This window comes from Arvicola amphibius, chromosome 11 (genome assembly GCF_903992535.2).
Source record: "Arvicola amphibius chromosome 11, mArvAmp1.2, whole genome shotgun sequence".
Taxonomy (NCBI): Eukaryota; Metazoa; Chordata; class Mammalia; order Rodentia; family Cricetidae; genus Arvicola; species Arvicola amphibius.
In genome coordinates this window covers 8,015,426-8,039,386 of record NC_052057.2, presented here as the reverse complement: position 1 = coordinate 8,039,386, position 23,961 = coordinate 8,015,426, and the positions used below count along the sequence as shown (strand labels likewise).

At 35.9% G+C, this 23,961-nt stretch overlaps 1 protein-coding gene across 3 annotated transcripts in view; it reads left to right on the top strand.

The window, feature by feature from the left end:
- The window catches only part of Fstl5 (follistatin like 5), a 393,360-nt gene that overhangs the window by 324,898 nt on the left and 44,501 nt on the right, over window positions 1-23,961 (top strand). For all 3 annotated transcript variants that reach the window (XM_038348044.1, XM_038348043.1, XM_038348042.1), the window contains one exon: window positions 17,899-18,048. In XM_038348044.1, the coding sequence (XP_038203972.1) occupies window positions 17,899-18,048 (150 nt within the window). The remainder of the gene's footprint in view (window positions 1-17,898; window positions 18,049-23,961) is intronic.

Sequence of the window (23,961 nt, the reverse complement as noted above, 5' to 3'; positions counted from 1 at the left end):
TCTGTCTTCTCGTCTGTCTCCATATTTCCATCTCTCTCTATATCTCCCTGTCTTCTCCCCTTCCCTCCCTCCCTACCACTCCCTCTCGCTGCCGTCTCTCTCTTCCTTACTTCTTCTCCTTCACATCCCTTTCTTTCCACCCTCTCTGTTTATCTACACATAAATTTTTTTTTATTTTACATACCAATCCCAGTTCCTACTCCCATTCCCTCCACTTTTTTTCCCCACTCCCCATCCACTCCTCAGAGAGGGTAAGGCACATTGCTTTGGGGTAAGGTCCAAGGCCCTCCCTGCTATATTTAGGCTGAGTAAGGTATCCATCCAAAGAAATTAGGCTTCCAAAAAGTCAGTACAAGCAGCAGAAATAAATTCTGATATCACTGCCAGTGGTCCCGCAGTCTATCCCAGCCATACAGCTGTCACCCACATTCAGAGGAACTAGTTTGGTCCTATGATATTTCCTTCCCTGTTCAGCTGGAGTTGGTGAGCTCCCAATTAGTTCAGGTAAGCTGTTTCAGTGGGTATCCCCGTCATGCTCTTGACCTTTTTGCTCATATTCTCCTCTCTCCCACTCTTCAACTGGACTTTGGGAGCTCAGTCTAGTGCTCCGGTGCAGGTCTCTGCCTCCGTTTCCATCAGAGATAAGAGCAAGGAAAAAGATATTTTGATTAAGGGAGCCATTATGGGGCTAGCAAGAAACCTGGCAATAGAGAAACTCCCAGGAATCCACAAAAATGACTCCAGCTAAGACCCTAAGCAATAGAGAAGAAGGTGTCTGAACTGACCTTGCCCTGTAGTCAGAGTGATGAAATTCTTAAATATCATTGTAGAACCTTCATCAATATTACAATCTTAATATAGAATTTTTTCTGTGTTTGGACACCTGAGTTTTGAGACATGCTCATCATACTGGATGAGGTCCGTCACCTATGTAATCACCTTCTTATCTATGTTGGGATTTGGCCAAGCATTTGAATCCCAAGATATGGTCAGGGGAATGTAGTTGATCACTTCTGTTTGTTCTTCCTTTAGTGTATGATGAGGTGTGTATTCATGACAAGCTCAAAAGCTGCTATACATAAACACAAAGAGCAATAGTAAAACAATTCAACAAAATGCCCATTGCCTTAAACCACTGTGAGTCACTCAGTCTTGTCTAACTTTAAATCAGGATGCATCTTATTTCTTCCCTACTTTAACATTAATCCCTGCTTTATAATTTCACTACAACAGTGTTTTTCTTTTGTTGTTTGTCAAAAACATTTCTAAGAATAATTTATCACTGAGGTTTTAGGGGATAAATTTAATCTCTAGTGCCTATTATTTCGTGAAGATCCAAGGCACTGTTTCAATGTAGAAAACATCCTTTCTTTGTAGTAGAGAAATTAAATCTGTCTTATCTGATTTTAGAAGATAACTCTCTTGGATATAAACAGTAGGGGAGAAATCTTTTGGAATCATTTTTTTCCTAATGAATAAAGAATAAACATTGATAAGATATTTTTCAAAGTCATTTTCAACGCTAAGATAGTAACAGTTCAGTTCCTGACACAGGAAGTGGATCAGTAAAAGATAGAAAAGGACTGATATACTTCGCACCTTCCTTCAAATTCTTCAAAAGGCACTGTTTGCTCGCTCTAAATAAAAATTCAATTTTGGTGCAACGTCAGCTTGCATTAGGTTTCAGACTTTGGGAGAGCTCTGGTGAGGATGTGTTCAGTGAGCTGTGTTATTTCCTTCATCTCTTGGTTTGAATTTTGTCCTTTGTTTTGTATCTCTGGTAGGCATGACTCTTGCTTTATTTATACCAACTCTACACATGATTTCATCTTGTCAGGGAGGGTATGATCTTCAAGTAAATATATTTCTCTTTTGGCCTTACGGATTCATACTCAAATTAAAATAAGTTTGGGGAAACGGTTGACACTCTTTCAGATTACAAACTGTTCATTCATTTGGATTTCAAGGACTGCCAATCTCATCTACCACCCACAAGATATTTAAAAATTTTTAATTCAGTCATCTTCAGTGCTTACAGATGTAAGTTTCTTTGGAAATAGCTGCTCGTTTTGACAAAAACCAGGGTATTACTCTGAGAAATATTTGAGAAAATGGCCATGCTTAACTATTATAGAGCATGGACCAAAGGTTCTATATCTTTCTGCATTAAATGTCAAATTTTAAGTGTTTTCTGAGAAGCAAAACTGAACTTGCAGTCATCTCAAAGATTCCTGCACTTTAACCTTTGACTCCCTCATCTGAAGATTAGTTTTCCCTGGGAGGTTAGTATTAATAATTTACTAGAATACGGAGAGTATGTAGTAACAGATCCTTAATGTGATACCAGGATGAGGTATGATTGACTCAAATTAACAAGCAGGAGCAGCCCATGTTTCTCCAGAGGAGAAACCAACTTATCAACTCTCCTAATGACAATTCCAATTTCCCTTTTGTTCTGTTTCTAACTCAATTACTACTTTTCAATATTAGGCACCCCAATACTTGTTCAAACAACAATCCTCTAATGTGGTGTGGACACTTTACTTCCAGGCATTACTGGTGGGCAGCCTGCTAAATCCACATTGCAATGCACTCTGGAAAACACATTCAGGACATTGCTGTGCACAGTGCTGTCTCTGGGGCATTGCTCAAACAGGGCTTAATTTGCAGAACTGTGGAGTGATAAGTTTTTATGCCTTTGTTCTTTTAAATGTACAGTGACATCATGCAAAATGCAAAGACTTTCTACAGAGAGAAATTGAAATGCCTTCTAAATAGTCCTTCAGAGATTACTCTCCCTGTTTCAAAAGAAATACATGTATGCAGCTGTTTTTTGAAGTGTTAGTTGTATAGAGATCTTCTGATGGTTCTCGAAATTCATGCTGTTGTCACACTCTTGCTCTGTCTTTGTGGTGCACATCTATTTGTAAGCCCCCACTAGGATGACTTTGGAGGAGGCTGGAAAGTTAAAGCCTGTAGCAGTGTCCTGATAGAGGGCTGCATCTCTCTTGTGCATTCGGCTCAGCGAGGTTCTAGAAGACAACATATTAAGGCTTCCTCCAGGAGCTGTTGATAAAACCAGTCAGTTGTTTTAATGACTGTGAGCAGAATAATTAGTGTGTTCAAAGTTACTTGAATTTTTCACTAGATTTTTTTTAAAAAGGATAGAGATGTTAGGTGATTGAAAAAAGTATTAATACAGATATAATTAAGCATAAAAACACTTGAAATAAAAAGTGGTACAATTCTCAATATATATAGTTTAAATGTGTTTATTTAGTTATATAATAAAATACAGTATTTATTATTAATAAATAGTTTATTGTTTATTTTTAAGACATAACTGTTTGTTCCACCATGTCTCCTCATGCCCAGTCTGCACATTATATATTAAATTAGACAATGTTTTCTTTGACACATGTCTTTTGAAATACCACTATTAAATATTTTATGCCAGTATGTTTTTGATAACTAATCATTTTAGTGAAACAATCTCTATTTCATTTTTGAGTATACTGAAAATTCTATCAGGTTACAAACATCATCTGAATTTTTCAGGAATGGAAACATAAATCATCAAATTATCAGTTTTAGTCTTATTAAATGTTTTAATTTGTAGATATTTCAAAACTACTCAGTAGTTAGAATTAAATTTTTATATAAATTATAATTATCCAGTAGAATTTCTACACTGAAGTTGATACAGTCTCCTAATTAGAATTTAAATGCCAGTGATTGAAGTCTAAAATTCCCTGATCTTACCTTAAATAGTCATTGACTCATTGCCCAGAAGAAATCAGTTTCTGACTGTTGAATCATTTATTTTAAAGTTTTTGCTCATTGTTTTAAAGCAGTTATCATGTATTTTTCAGCATGTTATTGATGCACTCACTTTTTTCCAGAATTTGCTAGAGTATAGCATAGCTGTACCATTAGCTACACTGTTCATTTACTTTTAAAGATTAGAAAGCAAAATATTACAATATATAAATACACATGTGCAAAGCAGTGTGCTATAAAACAATTACAGACACACAAATTTCTGTTTTAGTCTTACTTGTCAGAAATAATAACTTCTGAGCTATTGTGAATTCTAAACTATAGTGAATAACTCAAAAGGGTGACTACAAGGCTTTCCTGATGTGACATCTAGGAACTTACAGATGAAACTAAAACTTGTTTTTTTTAATATATAAATTTATTTTAAGAAGGTACAAAAATGTAAAATTTTATGTATTCCTCAGCACAATATGGTGTTTTAATATATGTACTCATAGCATAATGTTTATAGCAGATTAGATATACATGTTTTCATATATTGTTTCTTTTTGATGGTGGAGGCTGACCGAGGAGCCAAGGACAATGGCGATGGGCTTGGTCTCTACGACATGGACGGGCTCTGTGTGAGCCTTGTCAGTTCGGTTGCTCACCTTCCTGGACCTGGGGGGAGTTGGGAGGACCTTGGTCTCAACATAGTGTAGAGAACCCTGATGGCTGTTTGGCCTCAAGAGGGAGGGAGTGGGGGTGTGGGTGGAGGGGAGGGGAGGGAAGGGGGAGGAGGAGGGGAGGAGATGGCAATTTTTAATAAAAAATAAACTGGAAAAAAAAAGAAAAGAAAAAAAATAGTTAAAAATTCTTTAGGTATTTTAAAATCTCCTACATTCACTGTGCTTTACAACAGCACCCCAGAATGTCTTGCTACTCTTTAATTTTAATTGGGTACCTGCTGATGAACCTTTTATCTCTTTTATCTATCTACTCCAGCTCCTTATCCTCTTGCCCCTCCCATTTTATCTCCACTACTAAGACATCAGATTTTATTTTTCTATGTCAGAGAAATCTGTGGCAAATTGTCTCTCTGTCTCACTTTGAACCCTCTCACTAAACATAACAACATGAAGTTACATCTATTTTCTAATCAATAAGAGGTTCTCAAGATTTTTAGAGCTGTATAGTATTCTATTGTGTGTTGTGCCCCATTTCCTTATCCATTTATTGTGTTCTAAGGTAAACTTCTCAAAAACTGGGCTCTATATTATCACTCATGCACATCTTAAGTGAACTGGATTTAATTGTTAATCCATAGATCTTTATTGAGAACCCTCATTGTGTCCAGTTTGGAGGTAATTATGTCTTGAAGAGAAAAGAGGAGGATATACATGAGGTATAAATTACAAGCCTGTGCAAGTGTGGCAGTTGCTCTTAGAGGAAGATTAATAAAGTAGCATGTTGAAGAAAATAACCCTGCTGAATGCCCTCTGAATAGGATATCTTTTCTAAGATCAGGAATGTACACTATCATGAAGTTATAAGTGTAAGTAGCAGGGAACAATGGCCTGTGGCCATACAAAAGATGTTCTGTTTTGAGTCTCATCTCACCTCTGCACAGACAATGGGATAAAGGTAGTAGCATCATGGGCAACACAGCTCAGTGGCTGGAAACATGGCTAGGTGTCCACAGACACTGTACCTGCCCCTGGCCATCTAAATGCCATGCTCATAAACTCAAGGCTTTCAGTTTAAACCTTATTTTAAGATAAAAAATGTGGTCTTTATGATAAGAGGAAAATTATAAGACCGTGCTCAAAAATCTTTATATCTGTAGCCCCCTTTTCATTATAGTTAATTCTTTATAATATTTGATATGCTTATTAACTGATATAATTTTACAAATTTAATGTTTTAAAAATAATTTAAAATGTGGTTTATACTACAGATTTTATTTCATATTTTCTCTAATCAATAAAATGAATATACTTGCATATAATTTTTATATTCTCTTTTTACTATAAATATATACTCTCAGAGACCAGCTTTGACAAGGATACCACTTACCAGAGTAGGAGCATGGGGATTAGAAAAAAAGTAAAGAGAACAAAGATGTGAGTGAAAATAACAAACAGAAGCATAGGATAGCATCTGGAGGAAGTACAAGTGAAAATGGAAATCACCCTCATTTAATTTCCATTTTTTTAAATACCTGAACCCCAAAAGGTAGGAGTAAGATAAAAAAAAAAAAAAACTGCATTCACAGGATACAAGGAATGAACAGACCAGTTGAAGGATTATGGGCTATATTCTTAGTTAAATATTTTGTGGCCAGAACAAGACAAATAAAGCTCACACCCTGAACCCAAACAGTCTGTAGGCAACCAATCCCTGGGTGGAATCCATGGTTATCTCCCTAATGGAGTGGGAACCTAGTTTGAACCTTAAATTTTTCTTTGAGGCAGAAGCAGATCTACTTCTTAATACCTGAAATACCAGCTTTGGATATTAGCCACACCTGTTGACAATAACCTTGAGAAAGAACTCTGACCTGTCCTTTGAACTGTTGAAGGAACAGAAGTAAGTTTCAACTCTCTGACCTTTAGTCAAGATAGAATGGACCCATACCTGTGCGCCCTGTCAATGCACACAGTAAAATTTGCTACTGCATTTTCTGCATGCAGGAGGCTGAGGTAGATGAGTGTTGGAATTTCAAAGCTAAACCTGATCTACATTATATGAGTCCAGGATAGCCCAGGTCCACATTGTAAGATTCCAGCTTTGTCTTCAAAAACAATATAATCAAGCAATAAATATTAAGAAAAATGTAAAATTATTTTTAATCTTGCCCTATGCCTCACATGTGTAAAGCTCTGGGTTCCATCACTGATGTTAGAAAAAAAAAGGTTAATCAGATGCTTTGTTCCTCATTAGCATTTTTATGTGGCACAGATTTCTGTGTAAACTACAGTCAGGTTCTAAAATAGAAATGTGTATAATTATGTCTGCAGATAGATTTATAATCTAGTGGAGATAATTCTATTATGACAGGATATTTTTTTTCAGCCAGTAGCAGACTCAAAGAAGGAAGCAGCCTGTCTTTCACATCAGGCGCTTCTAGGGAGACAATATGTGAGGGTGGGTGAAACCTATCCAAATGATGGGTACCATCTGCCTCTGACACTGTGCGCTGCAGGATCAAAGTGGGGTGCTTGAGAGGTGGTGTTACATGGGCTAACTAATGGAGATGAGTCAACAGACCGACAAGGAACTCATTTCACACTTCTGTCTCACTGACAATGCCTAGTAGATATACATAGTCTACACATCAAGGAGAATCTTATTTCACAACTAAATCAGTAAAAAGAGAAACCCATAGAATGCATATGACTCAATGCCATACTGAAAAGGAAGACCTTAGAGGGGAAGGAGGCCACAGCTCACATTCTGGGTTATTTAACTATTTTTCTTAAGAGTCTGTTGACCTTTTCTTTTATGAATTCATAATGATGAGACATAATTCACTTCAAATGAGATGCAGCATTCAAGGTAGACTAAATCTAACTCAAAGTTATTTTAAATGTTTGAAATGACTGGATTTTTCCTTCTAAACTATTTCACATTTAAGCTACTGTATAGCACTGTTTGATCAGGGAAATGAACAGCCCAAGATAGACTTGAGGCGAAGGGAACACACAGGTTCAGATCTTGTCTGAGATTAGAATGCTATACTGAAAAATAACCAAGGGGCCACCTTTCAAAGTCAGAAAAATCATACTGTGTGGTATATAATTAGGGAATCAATGTTTTATTGATCTCTTTAGTCCTAAGAATGTATTGAAAATTAGTTGGAGTGTTTGTGCAAGCACAAATAAAACTAGGGTCCACACTGTGTTTGAAGTTTGTATTCTCTCTTTGCAGAATGATTAAGGTAAACAATATATAATATATAAGATAAACAATATATTTGAAAGGAATATCAGTATTTCAAATTGATGGACTGCTTTTCCTGGGCCCTGTGATTATAATCAACTTTCCACCATTTAAGAATAGGACAGTTGGATGTGTGTATGCTTTGTTGTAACAGATTTTTCATTATTATTTTTTATTTGTTAGCCACGTTGCTAAGTGCACTTCATAAAACAAATTTATTACTACTTTGTGATTTAAAAAACCTTCATTATGTTAAGAAGCAAAATTAAGCTTAGTCTTTTAATTCCAATTGTTCACTCTAGTTCTTAAGTTGTTTGAAAGTGAAGCTCCGGGTTCCACCTAATTCACAGTTATTGACAATCACCATAATTACTATATCTCAGTGGGGTTTTGGTATTTGTTTTCATTTCAACACATTCTGCCAACTACTCTCTTCTGGTTATATGACGTAACTTGAAGTCTTTGGCCTGAGAGTTAGGTTGATGTCTCTCACTCTTTCAAATACAAGCCTGTAGACTCAGTATTTCTGTCCCTGGGATTCTCAGCCATATGAGCTCCTGCCTAACCCAAAATTTCAATTTCTTGCAACATCTAGAAAAACTGGCATGCTGTCTAATTTGCACTTACTTATAATGTCTCCAGCTTTCTCATTATATTTTATTGGTATTAATATCTATCTGTATTATTTATTATACCAGCTATCCATATAGATTTAAATTTTTAATAAACATTTTGCATTTGGATACAATTGAGTCATTCAATACCTTTGATTTTCATCCATGAATTGAAAAAAGTTGGTATAAATTGAATTCAGTCTTATCAAAATCTAGATGAGTAAATGAGAAATGTCCCAGTAAGTTCAATCAGAATAGTCAACGACAGAGAGAAATATGCATTTGCCACACATAAAATCACTCAGAAACTCTTAAATGCATGCAGCCAAATCTGTGCAAACAATGGTGGGAAATGAAAACAAAGTTTATGTGAAATATATAGACTAGTGTAACTCCATGAAGTGCAGTCCCCAGAGAAAATTCTACCTGAAAATAAGAGGTGAGTTTACTGATTATTTGAACAATACAAACATGATTATGTTTAATCCTCACAATGACTCTGTCTGATGGAAAACATTATTATATGCATTTCGCTAAAAAGGTAATCACGGCTTATGAAAAGTATTCACAGGTAATATAAGGGTATTGCTACGCGTTCCACCTGGGCATCATTAGCCTCCAGGCTGATTGTTCGGCTTCCCCTTTCCAGCTTGGCTTCCGCCTGCACACTGCCCTCTGCCTAACTTTAACACTGACAGTAAATTACACAAATGTATTCTTATTAGGTTGAAAGTAAGAATCTCTCTAGTATAGTCTTTGTGCTTTTGATGTCCTAAAATCAAAATCATACAATAAGATAGTATTCTAGTGTAGCACCAGTTAAGGTAAAAAAAAAATCCCTAAATTGTATGTCCAAAACTCTTCTGTCTTACACTGACATCATGAAATCTCTAACAGAATGTGACAAATTCATTGCTTTCCACTTCGGGGGTGAATGGTATAGCGCTTGGGTTGTCAGCAGTGATTTCAATTAGAGGATGGATGGAGATACTTTCATCTCAGCTCCTTTTAGTGCTTTAGAAAATCAGTATGGTTAGTTGTATTTCAGTGATAGAGCCCTTGCCTAGTGTAAGCAGATCCTTGGGTTTTCATCCACAGCAGCCAAAGAGGAAAAAAACAAAATGTCCTTGGTTCTAAGTTGTTTAATGGTTTATTTTAAATGTAAGTTGTAATCATTGTACAAAGCAGAACTGGATAAAAAAAAATCACAACTATAGTATTTATAAATTGTTCAGGCAGGTTACATACATATGTACACAGAGTTTTATATACACATATATCTAAAAGACTGTAAGAGATTCCATTATAATACAGAGCTAAATATTCGGATGCAATTTTTAAAATGATGATTATTTTATAACATTTATTTATGAGAAATTGAAAAAAAATCACCTAACAAAAAAGTTTGTAACATACCTCATGATTTTCCAAGTATAAATGGAGTATTGCATTTACATCAGTGGAATCAGATTTTGATCACATTGGTTATATATATGTTTTGTGACTCTCACACACATTTTTTTAAATAGGAAATTGTGTCACGGGAGCTCAGTCTAACTTTTCTTGGTTGCTTTTGGTTAGTAAGTTGTTTGGCCAAATGAAATCCTCCAGATAATTAACTAATGTGCACTGAAGCCTACGCTAGTCAAGCCTGCAGGAGGCTCTAAACAGCTGCTTTAAACTCTAGGTTATTTTTAGCTCAGTAACTGATGGTGGTCTCAGAGACAGCAGTGCAGAGACCACATTATGGTTAGTAGTGCTGTAGAACTGGAGTTCCAAGACAATGACTGAAAAGATGGTACAAAGAAGGATAATCCTTGATCCATTTATTATCTACCATGAGTAAGATAACACATATTTATGTCCCAAATTCTGTGCTTCATTATCATATTTAGTAAATGTGTCAAAGGCTAATCTTTTTATTTGGGCACAACATGGATATGGCTTTGTCAAACTGTTGGACACAAATATAAACTCGGAGGAAGTATAGGCAAGAAGATCCCTGGGATACATTGTGATAGAATCTTCACATGCAGAAAATGGGACTACAGCAACCAAATCTACCTTGAAAACACATTGATTAAGAAAATGCGTGGTGTGTTTTCAAGAGCTGAGGAAAATCATTGTTTCTATTTCGTTTTTAATAAAATCTACTGAGAGTAAGAAAACTTATTGAAGATAACATAAATTGGGTTATGTGTTTTGTAGATGTCGATATAATTAATGTTTGTATATAAAGAGGTTTAGCTAGTTTTAAACACTTGGTTTGGTTAACTGCTAGCTTGAGGGATACATCAGTCCAGCTGTCTGCTGTTTATTATTTGAAAGCTCTTTGCAGTAAAATTATTTTAGTAAGATTATTGGTCTCAGCTAATACAACCAGTTTATACAACATATGTGCTAAGAAGGAGTGCTCAGTGCATAATGGAACACAGTGTCCCATGTCTTTATTCTGTGATGTGCAGAGCCTGAAGCATTAAGGCGCAGGGACCACAGTGACTCATAAATTGTCAGCAGTGAGAAGAACAGGTTTCCCAATTCTCCTTCTCCTTCTTGCCAGTGGAGGGATTTGCTGGAGCTAGGGAAGCTGCTTGATGGAAAAGCACAAAAATGAGATAAGACAAAGCTGCTCAACCCAGTCTCTGTTCTCCAGCTACTGACAAGCAACAAGAGCACAGTGCAGCAGCTTGCAAGCCCTCAACCTAAGTGCTTATGTGTACCTGCTAATTAGGATGTCAGGCCCTGGCCCCTTGGTTCCAACATTATTTCATTTATTCCCTGTCTACAGCATACTCTGGGATGAGCCCATGCTGCTGCTTAATGCAGCGTCCAAGATAATTTGTGTGCATTATAGGACATCTCATGTACCACTAATGGTGGTGCGTCATAATACTAACGCCATCTTCCCACTCACAGCTGTGTATAGCGAATAAAACAATGTTTATCTGGACCATTCAGACCACCAGATAACCTCTCCTTATAGCTGAGAGAACCTGGCCTGGCTTTTAATTAGTCTCAGCACGCGCGAATCCCTTTCTATTGCCCATGTCAGTCTTCACATATTACAGCTCAAATTTTCCTAATTGTCAGGCTATTTTAATGCAAACTCTTCTTACATATGTATGTGTGTTTAGAACTTACTTTAATTCTCAATATTTTTCTGTTCCTTTGCCCCTAATACTTTATGGAACTGGTACCTTAATTTTTCCTTTCTCTTTCTTTCTTTCTTGCTTGCTTGCTTGCTTGCTTGCTTGCTTTCTTGCTTTCTTTCTTGCTTTCTTGCTTTCTTTTGTTCCTTCGTTCCTTCTTTTTTCTTCCTTTCATTTTATATTTTTGAGTTTCCCTAACATAAACCAAACTTTGTCTTTTAATCTACTTGCCCATCTATGCCCACATAGGCAAATAATTCACCTTTTCTTGGATTGAATTTTGATTCAAGAATTCACCCCTTTAAGTATTCCTTTTTATGTTTAATGTTTGTTCTGTGTTAAGTATTTCACAGTTTTTCTGGAGAGAGTTAAATGCAAGGAGGTCTGAAAAACGATAACCATAAATTGCAGTCATCTGATCATAGTGGTCCTCAGTATGAATGAACATGTAGCTTAGAGGAAATGGATCAAGGAAACCAGATTTGAGCTCTGGCTTTCCACAATTAGCCAAAAATAAAGCCACCCAGGATCAAAGAGAATTTAACTAAAAATTAACTTTATAACTAGGGTATGAAGTCAGATAGCAGCAAAATTTTCTTCATAGACAAGATTTTTAGGCTCTGCAGCCCAATTACTCATGGTCACTATATCAGAAAGGCAGCCATTTTTTCTCTTAATTAAATGGGTCCATGTGGCTCTATCTCTGGGACACTTTATTTACAGAAAACGGATTCCTATGCATGCTTTACACATTATTCAATTATGTCTTCTTTCTATTTTATTATATTCTCCAATAGACATACAAAACAGCTTTAACTCCTGGATACTTGTGACATAGACAGTAGACTGAATATGCTTATGGGCCCCTGATTTTCTGGCCATGTGTCTCAGTAATGAAAGAAAGCAAGTGTTTGAAACATCATAAAGAGATTTGAAAACACAATACTTTGATGAAGCATTCTCCCATAATTATGCTTTATTTACAAGTAAAACTCTGTGCCATATTAGGTTTAGAATATAGCTACCCAGTGCTGTCCAGGGACTGAAAACTAGTGGTTGCTATGAGTCTGGTGATCAAGTTCTGTAATCCTAGCTACGTAGAAGCCTTAGGCAGAAGATTGAAAGTTCAAGGCCTCTCTGGCTAAAGAACTAAAATTCTTGTTTTCTTTCCTAAAGGTTCATTTTATTTTAATGAATGTGTTTATGTGTGTGCTCAGAATGTATGCCCAGGTGAGTGGCATGTGTAAGATCCTCTGAAGCTGGAGAGAAACCATGCTCTGGGTCACCCTATATAGTCACTGACAATATGTGGAAAATATTTGCCATCTTCATGGCTGGATCTCCCCACTTTCAAATTTGAAATCCTAAGTTCTCTGTTGGTTTTGAAAGACTGTCCTTTACTGAAGGTAACGCAGGGGGACTAGCTTTAAGTTTGATGGACTTGGGCAGAAGGTGAAGCCTAGGAGACGTGGAGGTCCTTGTGTTCACAGATAAGTACTAGGTGAGCCACAAATGTTAAACACACAGGGTTTCTCTTCAAAGAGAGAGAGGTATAACTGTTTTTCACCTAGAAGGCTTGTGGCAGACAGGAATAACAAACAGCCTGGTAACTTTTGTGCTATCTGTGTGGCAGAATACACTGACTTCCCAGGCCCCTACCCTATGCTTGTTTGTCTCAGTCAATCTCCAGTTCTAGCCTCCCACAGATCCCCACCATCAGCTTGTTTGAGTCTTTTTTTTCTCAGTTAATCTATAGATTTTCCCATTATGGAATATGTGTATTTTATGAAGTATCAATGTAGTCATGTCTTAAGCTTGGTTATGCACATGGCACTGAGTTAGTTATTACTAGGAAATCTTTTTACCAATTTAATTGTGCCTTTAAAAGCCTAAAATAAACAGTGGGTCTCAGTCTTTAATTTTGAACCAGCACTGGCTACAGAGTCCTGTTGAAGCAAACTACCTTATCTCCAGTGGATCGTTTTTTATTGGCATTGGTGGTTGCAGAAAATCCTCAATCAGGAAAAGGAAGTAAGACTCTAAAATATTCTCAAAAGATCTGAATAAAGTAAGATGCATGTTTGGAGTGGAGAAGCAGATTGATCCAATTCAGTTGTTCATAGTTTGTTGTTTATCTCTGAGGAGGAAATGCACTGTAAGCATTACTAAAAGCAGGGAACTGTGGGTAGGTATCCTAAGATCAAAGAGAGAGGAATGAAAGACTCTAGGGCTCTAGACATGCCTCTCAATTGGTAAAGTTCTTGATATAACCATGACTCCCTAGGTTCCATCTTCAACACCACATAGTAAGCACAGTGGCTCACAGCTATACATACTGGCAGGAGGTAGAGGCAAGAATAGGAGTTCAAAGCCATCTTTGGCTACATACAGAGTTGCAGGTCAGCTTAGGATATAAAAGATCTTGTCTTAAAAATACGGAAAGGAAGGAAAGAAAGAAGGAAGTACAAAGGAAGACAGATAATTAGCAGAAACTCATGGAGTGATGGAATCATGGAGGTATTTAATGCAAATGAAAGAATAAAAGTGTCTTTTCCAAGGGCAGTAATGCAAGATCTGCTGAAGGTAGGAATACACAGAATAAGAGGAAAAATGGTAAAGTAGACATTTGGGGCTGAATTGTTATAATGGATAAACAGTATAAAAAATGTAATGATGAATTGCCAAGTTAAAACAAGTGGATATATTTTCCACTTTGTCTTACTAAGGTCCCACCTAGGAGGTACCAACAATGCTATTAAACTCTAAAATTAAGTCCTCTACCATAGCCAGCATAAATCTTCTAGACCTTTAATGTTTTGGGGTAACATAACAGATATACATGAAATATAGGATTTAATATGGAAATGACCCAATCAGAATAAGTACTAAGTTTGAACTAGAATTATATTTTTTCTTGACTCTTATCCTATTAGCATGTTATTTTAATTGCTGTTTTTATTGTTGTTATTGTTGTCTTTTCCCATTAAATGTTCAATACATGTGAATAATATTTCTCTATAATTGCCACCGACAAATATAGGTATTAATATGTTTAATCTGAAAAAGAGAAGTGCTGTCATTAAATGGAACCTAGCAGGCTTTAATCAGAAATAATGGCATAAGGAAAATAAAGCAAATTCAAGGTGCCTGTAAGGAAGTTCCTAATGGCCTTTTAAAAATGATTACAAGTCTGGCCGGGGGTGCCTTTGGGGAATGGCATACAAATAGAAAACAATCTTCAAGTAGAGCAATTTAGTTTACTGTTGAATCACTCCGAAGCAACAACTGTGGAAATTGCTCCTGGTCTGGCGGTTGTTGGGCTGCCAGCTCTGTGTCAGGTCATTCACAATGTATTCCTTCTGCAGATTTAGTGGGGCGATTTTACACAAGGGCAACACATTTGGAAACAATATCCTTATATTCAGGGCCTTTCCTCAGTCGTCCACCTCAAGCACCAATTCCTTCCCAGCTCCTCGTACCTTCATAAATACCTTATCTGCTGTTTCTCTCTCAAGAAAACTAGGCTCTTGTCAGTGACATTCAGTATGGTTCTGAAGAAAAGTTACCCAAGGGCTTTCATCTGAACTGATGAGTGAAATTTCAAAACTAAACTGTTTTAAACAGGTTCTGTCTCCAGGTTTGCGTGCCCTCTTTAACCTGCCATGGCTCTCTCTATAGCCCCACTGTTAAACAACCGTTGCGCTGCAAGCTATTAAATAATGTTCTTTTCCTAACCCAGAACTACCTGTATCATTCAAACTGACTGCTGGGATTGCAGGTTATTTACAGTTTGTTCTCTGAACAAAGGAATGCCTTAAAGAACAGGGAGCTGGCATGTTTTTGAACGTTACAAACTGAACAAATTTGAGCTGGTGGGTGCTCTGTGTCTGCCTTGAGTTACACCTGATGTCACAAAATGTAAACAGGAGATCAGGAATACCTCATTATCAAGTTCTCTGATATTTTCACGATATTGCAAACTTTAAGACAAACATGAAAACTACTTGCAATGGCTGTGCTACCTGACCTAGATTGTATTATTGGATATTTAATATAATCACACATGCCTGATGTCACTACTATAATTGGTTTTGCTGAATCTTTTTAAACAAGGATGTTAAATGGAGCATCCAAGGAGCATTATTTTGTATGATTTAGAGAAGAAAGCAGGTGTGCCAAATTCATCTGGGATTGGATAGTGTGTGTTAGAGTGTACAAAAGTGTACAAATGAAGCAAAGCCCATGTAGACAGAGACTATACTTTCATTTCCCAGCTGCCCAGACCCGAATAATCACACAGAAACTATATTAATTGAAACACTGTTTGGTCAATGGCTCAGGCATATTTCAATGGCTAGCTCTTACATCCTAAATTAGCCCATTCCTATTATTCTTTATATCCCTGGCCATGGTGGTACATCATTTTCTACAGGTCTTGTTTTATCAGCTGCTGTTTGGCATCTGACCTGACTCTGCCTTCTTTTTCTTTGCATCTTGGATTTCCAGCCTGTACTCTGCTAAGTCATTGACTGAAACAGCTTTATTTGTTAGCCAATACAGAAGCATATATACAGAAGGACATCCCACATCAAGTGCACACTAGTTAGCAATTGTCAGTCCTAAATAAGAACCCAGGTAAATCTCTGCAATGGTCATTCGTCAGCATTTTGTGCGTTTGTGTATACTTGGAACTGCTGTGTGATAAGTCAGCTGCTGGCATTTTATCTTGTTGGCTTGGTGCTTTTGTGGTTTGTGGGTCTCCTAATATTGGGAGTGGGTGTATATTTGATGCTTTTACTTGCTCGGGATTTTTTTCCTACTTTTGGGTCGCCTTGTCCAACTTCTATATCATGGCTTTTGCATTGTCTTATTGTGTCTGGTTTTGTCCTATTTGGCTGTCATCTCTTAGAGGCGTACTCTTTTCTGAAGAGGATAAAGAAACATGGCAATGAACATGAACTCTACAGCATGGACGGGCTCACTGTGAGCCTTGTCAGTTTGGTTGCTCACCTTCCTGGACTTAGGGGGAGCTGGGAGGACCCTGGACTAAACATAGTGAAGGGAACCCTGATGGCTCTTTGTCTTTGGAGAGGGGTGGAGTGGGGGTATGGGTGGAAGGGAGGGGAGGGAAGGGGGAGGAGAAGGGGAGGAGATGGAAATCTTGAATAAAAAAATGAGAAAAAAAAAAAAAGAAGAGGAGTGGACCTGAGGGAGAGGGGAGGTGTGGGGAGCTAGGAAGAGTGAAGTGAGGGGAGCCAGCGATTGGGAAGTATTGTTTGAGAGAAAAATCCATTTTCTATTAAGAAAGGGAGAAAAATAATATAAAGAAAGTAAATGTATTTTTGCATTATGTTTGCTCTGTTAAAGACATTTGAAACTGAACCGGGCGGTGGTGGCGCACGCCTTTAATCCCAGCACTCGGGAGGCAGAGGCAGGCGGATCTCTGTGAGTTCGAGACCAGCCTGGTCTACAAGAGCTAGTTCCAGGATAGGCTCCAAAGCCACAGAGAAACCCTGTCTCGAAAAGAAAAGAAAAAAAAAAAAAGACATTTGAAACTGGGAGAACATTAAATTTATTATGTTTTTGTTAAATTGTTGAGTTCATAAACATGTGGTTAAAGATGAAAAGGGTTTTCATTTTCCCAGTAAAATCAATAACTGGGTATCATGTCCTAAGGGTACCCCCATTACCCTCATAAAAATGCAAGCCCATTGACTTTGTCCAAAGCGCTCAACTCGGGTTGGACAATAGAAGTAATTTGGTGGTTAGATAAAAGCTAACATTCCTCTAGAATTCTGAAATGTTGGCAAAAGGTAGTCATTCTCTTTGCCTCTGGCAGAGGGACATATTGCTCTATTGGCATATACCTGTGACAACATTTAGCATCTCAAAGTCCTTGCTAGCCTCCAGGCTCCTTCAGCCCTTAATCACACATATAGATTATTGCAGCTCTCAGGCTTCCTTCAACCCAGACACCCTTCATTCTTCTCTATATAATGGCAAGGTTTTTACCATGCTTAGGTTATTCTCACTACTTTCTTCTTGTTATTTCTGTGATTCTCACTCCCTAGGCCTGGCCATGTCTAATCGGATTCTTTTTCTCTATGCTCTGGAGTCTTTTGCGTGCCTCTGTATATTTCCTCTCTTATCCACAATCAAACCTTCTTCGTAATAATGAGAAATCATCTCAGTGGTTTCTTTTCTGCTCCTCCACTTAATCTGGGGATCTGAAATCTTCCTTACATTCTTTTCTATACATATGCAATGAATTTAAATTTGCCCTGCATTCCATTGACTCACCCTTTTTATCTGAACAGTTAACATTTAACGTTTAGTGAACTAAATCACTAAACTTTAATTCTACTCAGGATACTGCCATTACCATGTTATAATATTGGATGCAAACTTTTTTTTTTCTGTTTCTTAAAATAAAGGATGAAGTCTGTCCCAAAGATGGAGAGGATGAAGTGCAGAGATGTGTGTGGGCTTCTGCTGTTAATGTCAAAGACAAGTTCATTTATGTTGCTCAGCCAACTTTGGATAGAATCTTGATTGTTGATGTGCAGTCCCAAAAAGTTGTTCAGGTATGATTGATGGATACTTTTAAAAATGAACATTAAAAGAAATATTTGCATTCATCTTAGAGTATCTACCACCTAGCTTGCTTACTGACATTTGATTATTACAAATTTCTTTCATTGCTTGGATAACTAAAAATATTTATGTCTTCTAAGAGTTTTCTTCTAATTATTCTCTTTGCATTTAGTGAATTACAGGAAAATTCTTCAAAGATCTTTTATTTTTTTAATATTTGAATTTTAGACTCATATAATATTAATGTGACTAATTGCCTTTTTATTTCCTTATTCTATTCCACACAGGAAAATCATGTTTGGTAGCTAATTGAAATTTCCCTGGCTGTTATCTTAACAAAAGCTGACACAGTAGTAAAATTCACAAGTTAGTAAAAAAAAATATTAGATCACTATAAATAATAAAACAGGTCTATATGTCAATGATACAGAAGCCAATCTTTGATAGATAGCGTCATGATGATGAAGTCACATGTTTAGTTCATGTTTCCATGTGAACCACCAAGATTGAGCTCTTGCTCTTTCCAACACTATGCTGTGAGGCAATTTGCTTAAATATAATTGTAAAATAATACACGGAAGGTATTGTATCTTGGAAATTTGTCTCCAAAATTTAGACATGGGCCAGTAAGATCTTTGGCCTCAGTACAAGAAAGAAAAGCTTAAGCTAGCATTGAGATATGTATTCCTTTCGAATGGGAACAACCTCTATTTGTGTTTTTAATGTTATATTGAAGCTAAAATAAATTCATTCAGGTAAAGCATTTATAGTAAACCCTGGTATATAAAGAGCCACATTTATCTATTACCTATCTACTATCTAACTGCCTTAGAGACAGTGGAGCCAAGCATGTATACATAAGTTTTACATGTATAGATAAGTTTTGTAGTCAATATTGCTATGAAATTAACCCACACATTTTGATTCCCATCTAAAAGAATAAAAATTGCTATGAAGTACAAAGAAAAGAAAGAATAATTGTGTTATTAACCCTTTCACATGATTTCATCCTCCCACCCAGCCAGCCAGCCAATCATTCATCTATTCATGTTATATTCATGGACTGTTCGCTATTGCAAGATGTCTTGACTTTAAATAAATAAATGAAATTGGTTCTAATACAAGGCTCTGGTGCCTGCCATAATCTACGTTCCTGACTGACATCGAGTCTAATGATTCAGATTCTGATGTGAGAACAGATAGTGAAATATTGACTAAAACTATGAACAGGTTCTAAAACTTCCAGGCTCACATATTTATCATGCCTATCCAATTAAATGGCCCCTTACCTATTGTGAGAACAAATAGCTTGTATGTTACCGTTCATTTGCATATCATTTGGAGAGTGTTGAATTTTGACAAGAGTAGTTTTATTTTGATTTACTCTGAAATAGGCCAGTGTAAATTAGAAGCATTTGGTCTGAAATGATCAGGATTCTTTGCCAGAATTTTAAAATTAGATGCATGATCTGAGACTAATCAAGTTGGTCTTTAAATTCAATTTTAAGTAGGGTCTGACACTTACTGAATATATATTTCCTACTAAATATTCAAAAGTGGGAAAAGCCAACATCACTTATTATTTATATAATTTTGCCTTCAGACAATGATGTCAAATTAAAAATTAATAGAAGTAATGGATAACAAAATGGCCAAATGCTATGCAATGATCACATGAATTATTATTTTCTAAATCCCTGTTATAGCTATAAAATGCAAGGAAATTTTAAGAATTCATAAAATTCTAAAACAGAGAAAGTAGATTCTGACAGAACTATGTGGAGGGTTTCCAGCCTCAAGTTGAACACCTAGATTAGAAAATTATGTGTGAGTACAAATGGATTCTCCTTACAAGTATGTTGTTGAAGTATTAATATCATTATTACTCCTTCATAATAATACTAACATATATATAATTGCATATATTTTGCCACCATTTTTATTGCCATAGTTTGGACATGCATGGAAATGTAAAGTATGTATTATTTTATTTTGACTCCTAGGTCTGGTAATTACTATTGCAGAAGAGTTCTAATTTCATGTAGATTGTGGTCGTATTATTATTTTGCTGTAAGGAATTGACTAGAATTAATTATTTGTAATTATGGAGTGTATATTTGTATATTCACCAATGTAAAACCAAGTATAATTTCAAAATCTTCAATCAAGGCATTTTGTGGCCTTCTGTAGGCACAGACTTGCAGAGACTTTGTCAGTGTACATGCATGTTCCTAACTGGTATTTGGTTATTTGTTCACATGCAGAAATTGTCTAGAATGATGCTAAACTTCAGATAAAGGGCACTGATGTGCCTAGAGTTAAACTATTTTCAGCTATGAATCATAGTGTACAAGTGCTCAGTGTTAGCAAATGAGTAATGTATCTTAATTAACTTAATTTCAAACACGCACACACACACACACATGTACACACACACCCAACACACATAGCTTTGATCAAGTATTTGATATATTGCAGCCAGAACCATGAGAATCTCATGTTCTATTTCCACTAAAGCAATAAGAACAATTTCAATATTCAGTACTTGAATGTCAGTGATGATGTGACAGTAATTTTTACAAATAATTAAAATCAGTGATATTTGTATATATCAGTCTATGTTCTAACAATTTAAAATTAATGAGCAATTAAAGCATATTCAAATTATTTATAATAATTATTATAAATAATACCACTAGCTATATATTTCTGTTATTTAGTTTTTTGTACATGGTATATTGAAGTACAAATATGTTTATATATATTTGGTCATATATGCAAATGCATTTTATATGCAAGTATTTGTACGTAATTATAAATATACAAGCTTGCATGCAATATACAAGGTTAAATATAAAAAGCATATTTAATTTGTTGTTTTTAAGGTTATGTGTATTTGTCTAATTTTAGCAAGCAAAATGTGGAAACATACTGTTAAACAATTTTAAAACAGCATGTGTTTGCATTATTCATTAATTTCTATAAAAAAATAAATTTCTAACTAGCACTATAATGAACATGTTAGTAAAATTACAAAGGTATTTCTATGGTGGTATTATTTCTCATAATTCTACATTAATGTGAGATTTTCTAAACTGAGAATAACTACTTTCAGATGTTAAATTTTTGCATTATAATCAAGGTTGAAATTGAAAATGCTATAGGATAATCTAAAGTTTCTTCAGATTGAAATATACACTAAAAAATTCTAAATAACATTTTAAATAAAGGTAACAGAACTTTAAGCAAATTTAAAACAACAACAACAAAAGCAGTTCTGAATTAATAATAGTGTGGGCATAATATCCCACATCAAGGCAAAGCCAGCTTGGAAACGCAGGTAAATCACTGAGGGAAGGAAGTGGACGAACCTGAGGGCTTCTGCAGAAGAGCACATGACAGGCAAGTGAAGCCCCATTCCGGAGAGACTGAGTCAGAGAAAACAAATCTTTGGTTACTATTCCAATCTGCTTGAAAAAAATTAGAAGTCACATCCAGTTTTGGTTCTTTCTCTGTTTTTCAGAAATATATATTTTATCATAAAAATGAACTAAAATTTAGATTGGAAGTGAAATTGCTTTTATTAGGAATGATTTCATGTACTAATGAGAAAAGAAGAGAATATTCCTGTGACATGTTAAAATTTAGCTGTCAACATAATAGTCTTTCTGTTGAAGGTTGAATTGTAATAACATTTAGACATACATGAGTCAAGCCCCTTGCTGCTGCCAAGTCTAAGTTTGATCCCCAGAACGCACTAGTAGAGGGACAGCGTTACTTCACAAGTTATTCCTCCTACTTCCACATGTGAGACACAGCATGCATGTATCCACACACAAACACACACATTAAATAAGAGGTTTTATATTTCTACAAATTATTGTTTGGCATTGGGAAGCATAACATTTTTGGAAATACTGTTTCTGAACTTTAAAAAAGTGAAAATGGTTGAGGGAATGAAGAGAAAGAAAATAAATGAAGGATACATTGAAGGATACATAAATATCACTTCAAAGACCCAAGAAGCACCACTCTTCTAATAGATATATTGACAGTGAAAATTCCAAAAGCAAAAGAAGCAGAAATGACATGTTAGAACATTTAGGAAAATATGGAGTCAACATTTTTATAGTCAATGAAAACCACCAGGCAAATACCCAGGAGTTCATTAATCTTGAAGAAAGAGTTCAAAGTAGCTAACACCATGATGCCTTAGGAAATCCTGAATGGTTCTTAGAAGCAGTAAGAGAAATACAGACAAAGGTTCTGCAACTGGTCAGTTAGTAAGTATTTCCTTGGGTCTAAGTGATATGGAAGATTTGAAGTATTAAAGAAAAGAAAAAGCAGGCTTACTTGCTATGCAAGTACAAGAAGTGGAATTTGAATATCCAGCATCTACATAAAAATAAAGTACTGAAAATGGCCAGTGTTAGGAGAGGAGTAAAGGAGAGAGGAATATTCCTAGAGATGCCTAGTCAGACAGCATAACTAAATGGCAAGCTTCATGTTTAGTAACAAAACTTGTCTGAAGAGAATATACTGGGAGAGTTAGAGAAAGACACTCAATGTTATTTTCTCGCTTCTACATGCATACATGTAGGTACATCTCCACATATGTGCATTCTCTCTCTCTCTCTCTCTCTCTCTCTCTCTCTCTCTCTCTCTCTCTCTCTCTCACACACACACACACACACACACACACACACACACACACATCCACAAAATGAAAATTTAAATAATAAATCTTTAAGAAGAGAAAATAGAAGTTAAAAATGAGGGAAGGAAGAATGAATGAAGATGAAGAGAAGGATCAATTCATGAAGAATAATCCTTCATTCAGAAAAAAAAGTCCTTTAAAGATGAAAGAGAGGGCTGGAGAGACGGCTCAGAGGTTAAGAGCACTGGCTGCTCTTCCAGAGGTCCTGAGTTCAATTCCCAGCAACCACACGGTGGCTCACAACCATCTATGAGATCTGGTGCCCTCTTCTGGCGGGCAGGCATACATGCAGACCGAACATTGTATACATAATAAATAAATTAACTAATTAAAAAAAGAAATTTAAAAAAAGATGAAAGAGAATTTAAGGACTTCTTAAATAAGCAAAAGCCCATGGTGCTTATTCCTCCTGGTGCTGACCTTCAGAAATTCTACTGAGAATCTTGGTGAAATGAAGACACATTACCTTGACATTAAATAAAGAAACATTTCAGTATAGGTAAATTCATGGGCATTAATAAGAACTAGTGATTATACATTTAAAGTTGATTTTTTGTTTCCTATATGATTTGAAAGCAATACAGATTAAAAGTTGTGCATTTAAAAGACAATTCACTTTAAAGTCATTAGACTAACACACATTTCTAAATATATTCTGTTCCTTTATATCATTTAAAGAGAATGAAAGCAATTAAAATATTTAATAAGTGACTCTTAGTCACAATAAAGTTGAAAATAAAAAATGGTAAGTAATAGAGCAAAAGTAAATGAAATAAGGAGCATCAAGAAAAGTCAAATGTTGAAACTGAAATTTGGCCTTCTAAAAGGTAAGCAGCATTCCATCAAATGTATTTTGATGCTCAAAGAAAAAGGCGAAAGTCTCAAATTACTAAAATTGTCCATTGGCAAATAATCTGAAAATTTAAAACATTTTAATTGGCATAGAATCAAATGATGAAATGATTAAATGAGACAAGATCTAGACATGTGGTTCATCTGTGATGATCCTCATGTGTGAGGAATTGGTGATCCTCCTGTGTCCTCCACAGGGTGCCGAGGTTGTAAGTGTGCACAACCACGGCCATAGTCTCCAGAATTTAATACTATCTATGGTATCCCATTTCAGGCCTTTTCCTTTGCATTATCTCATTTTGTGGACTCTTAATGAATGTATACTTGATGACTA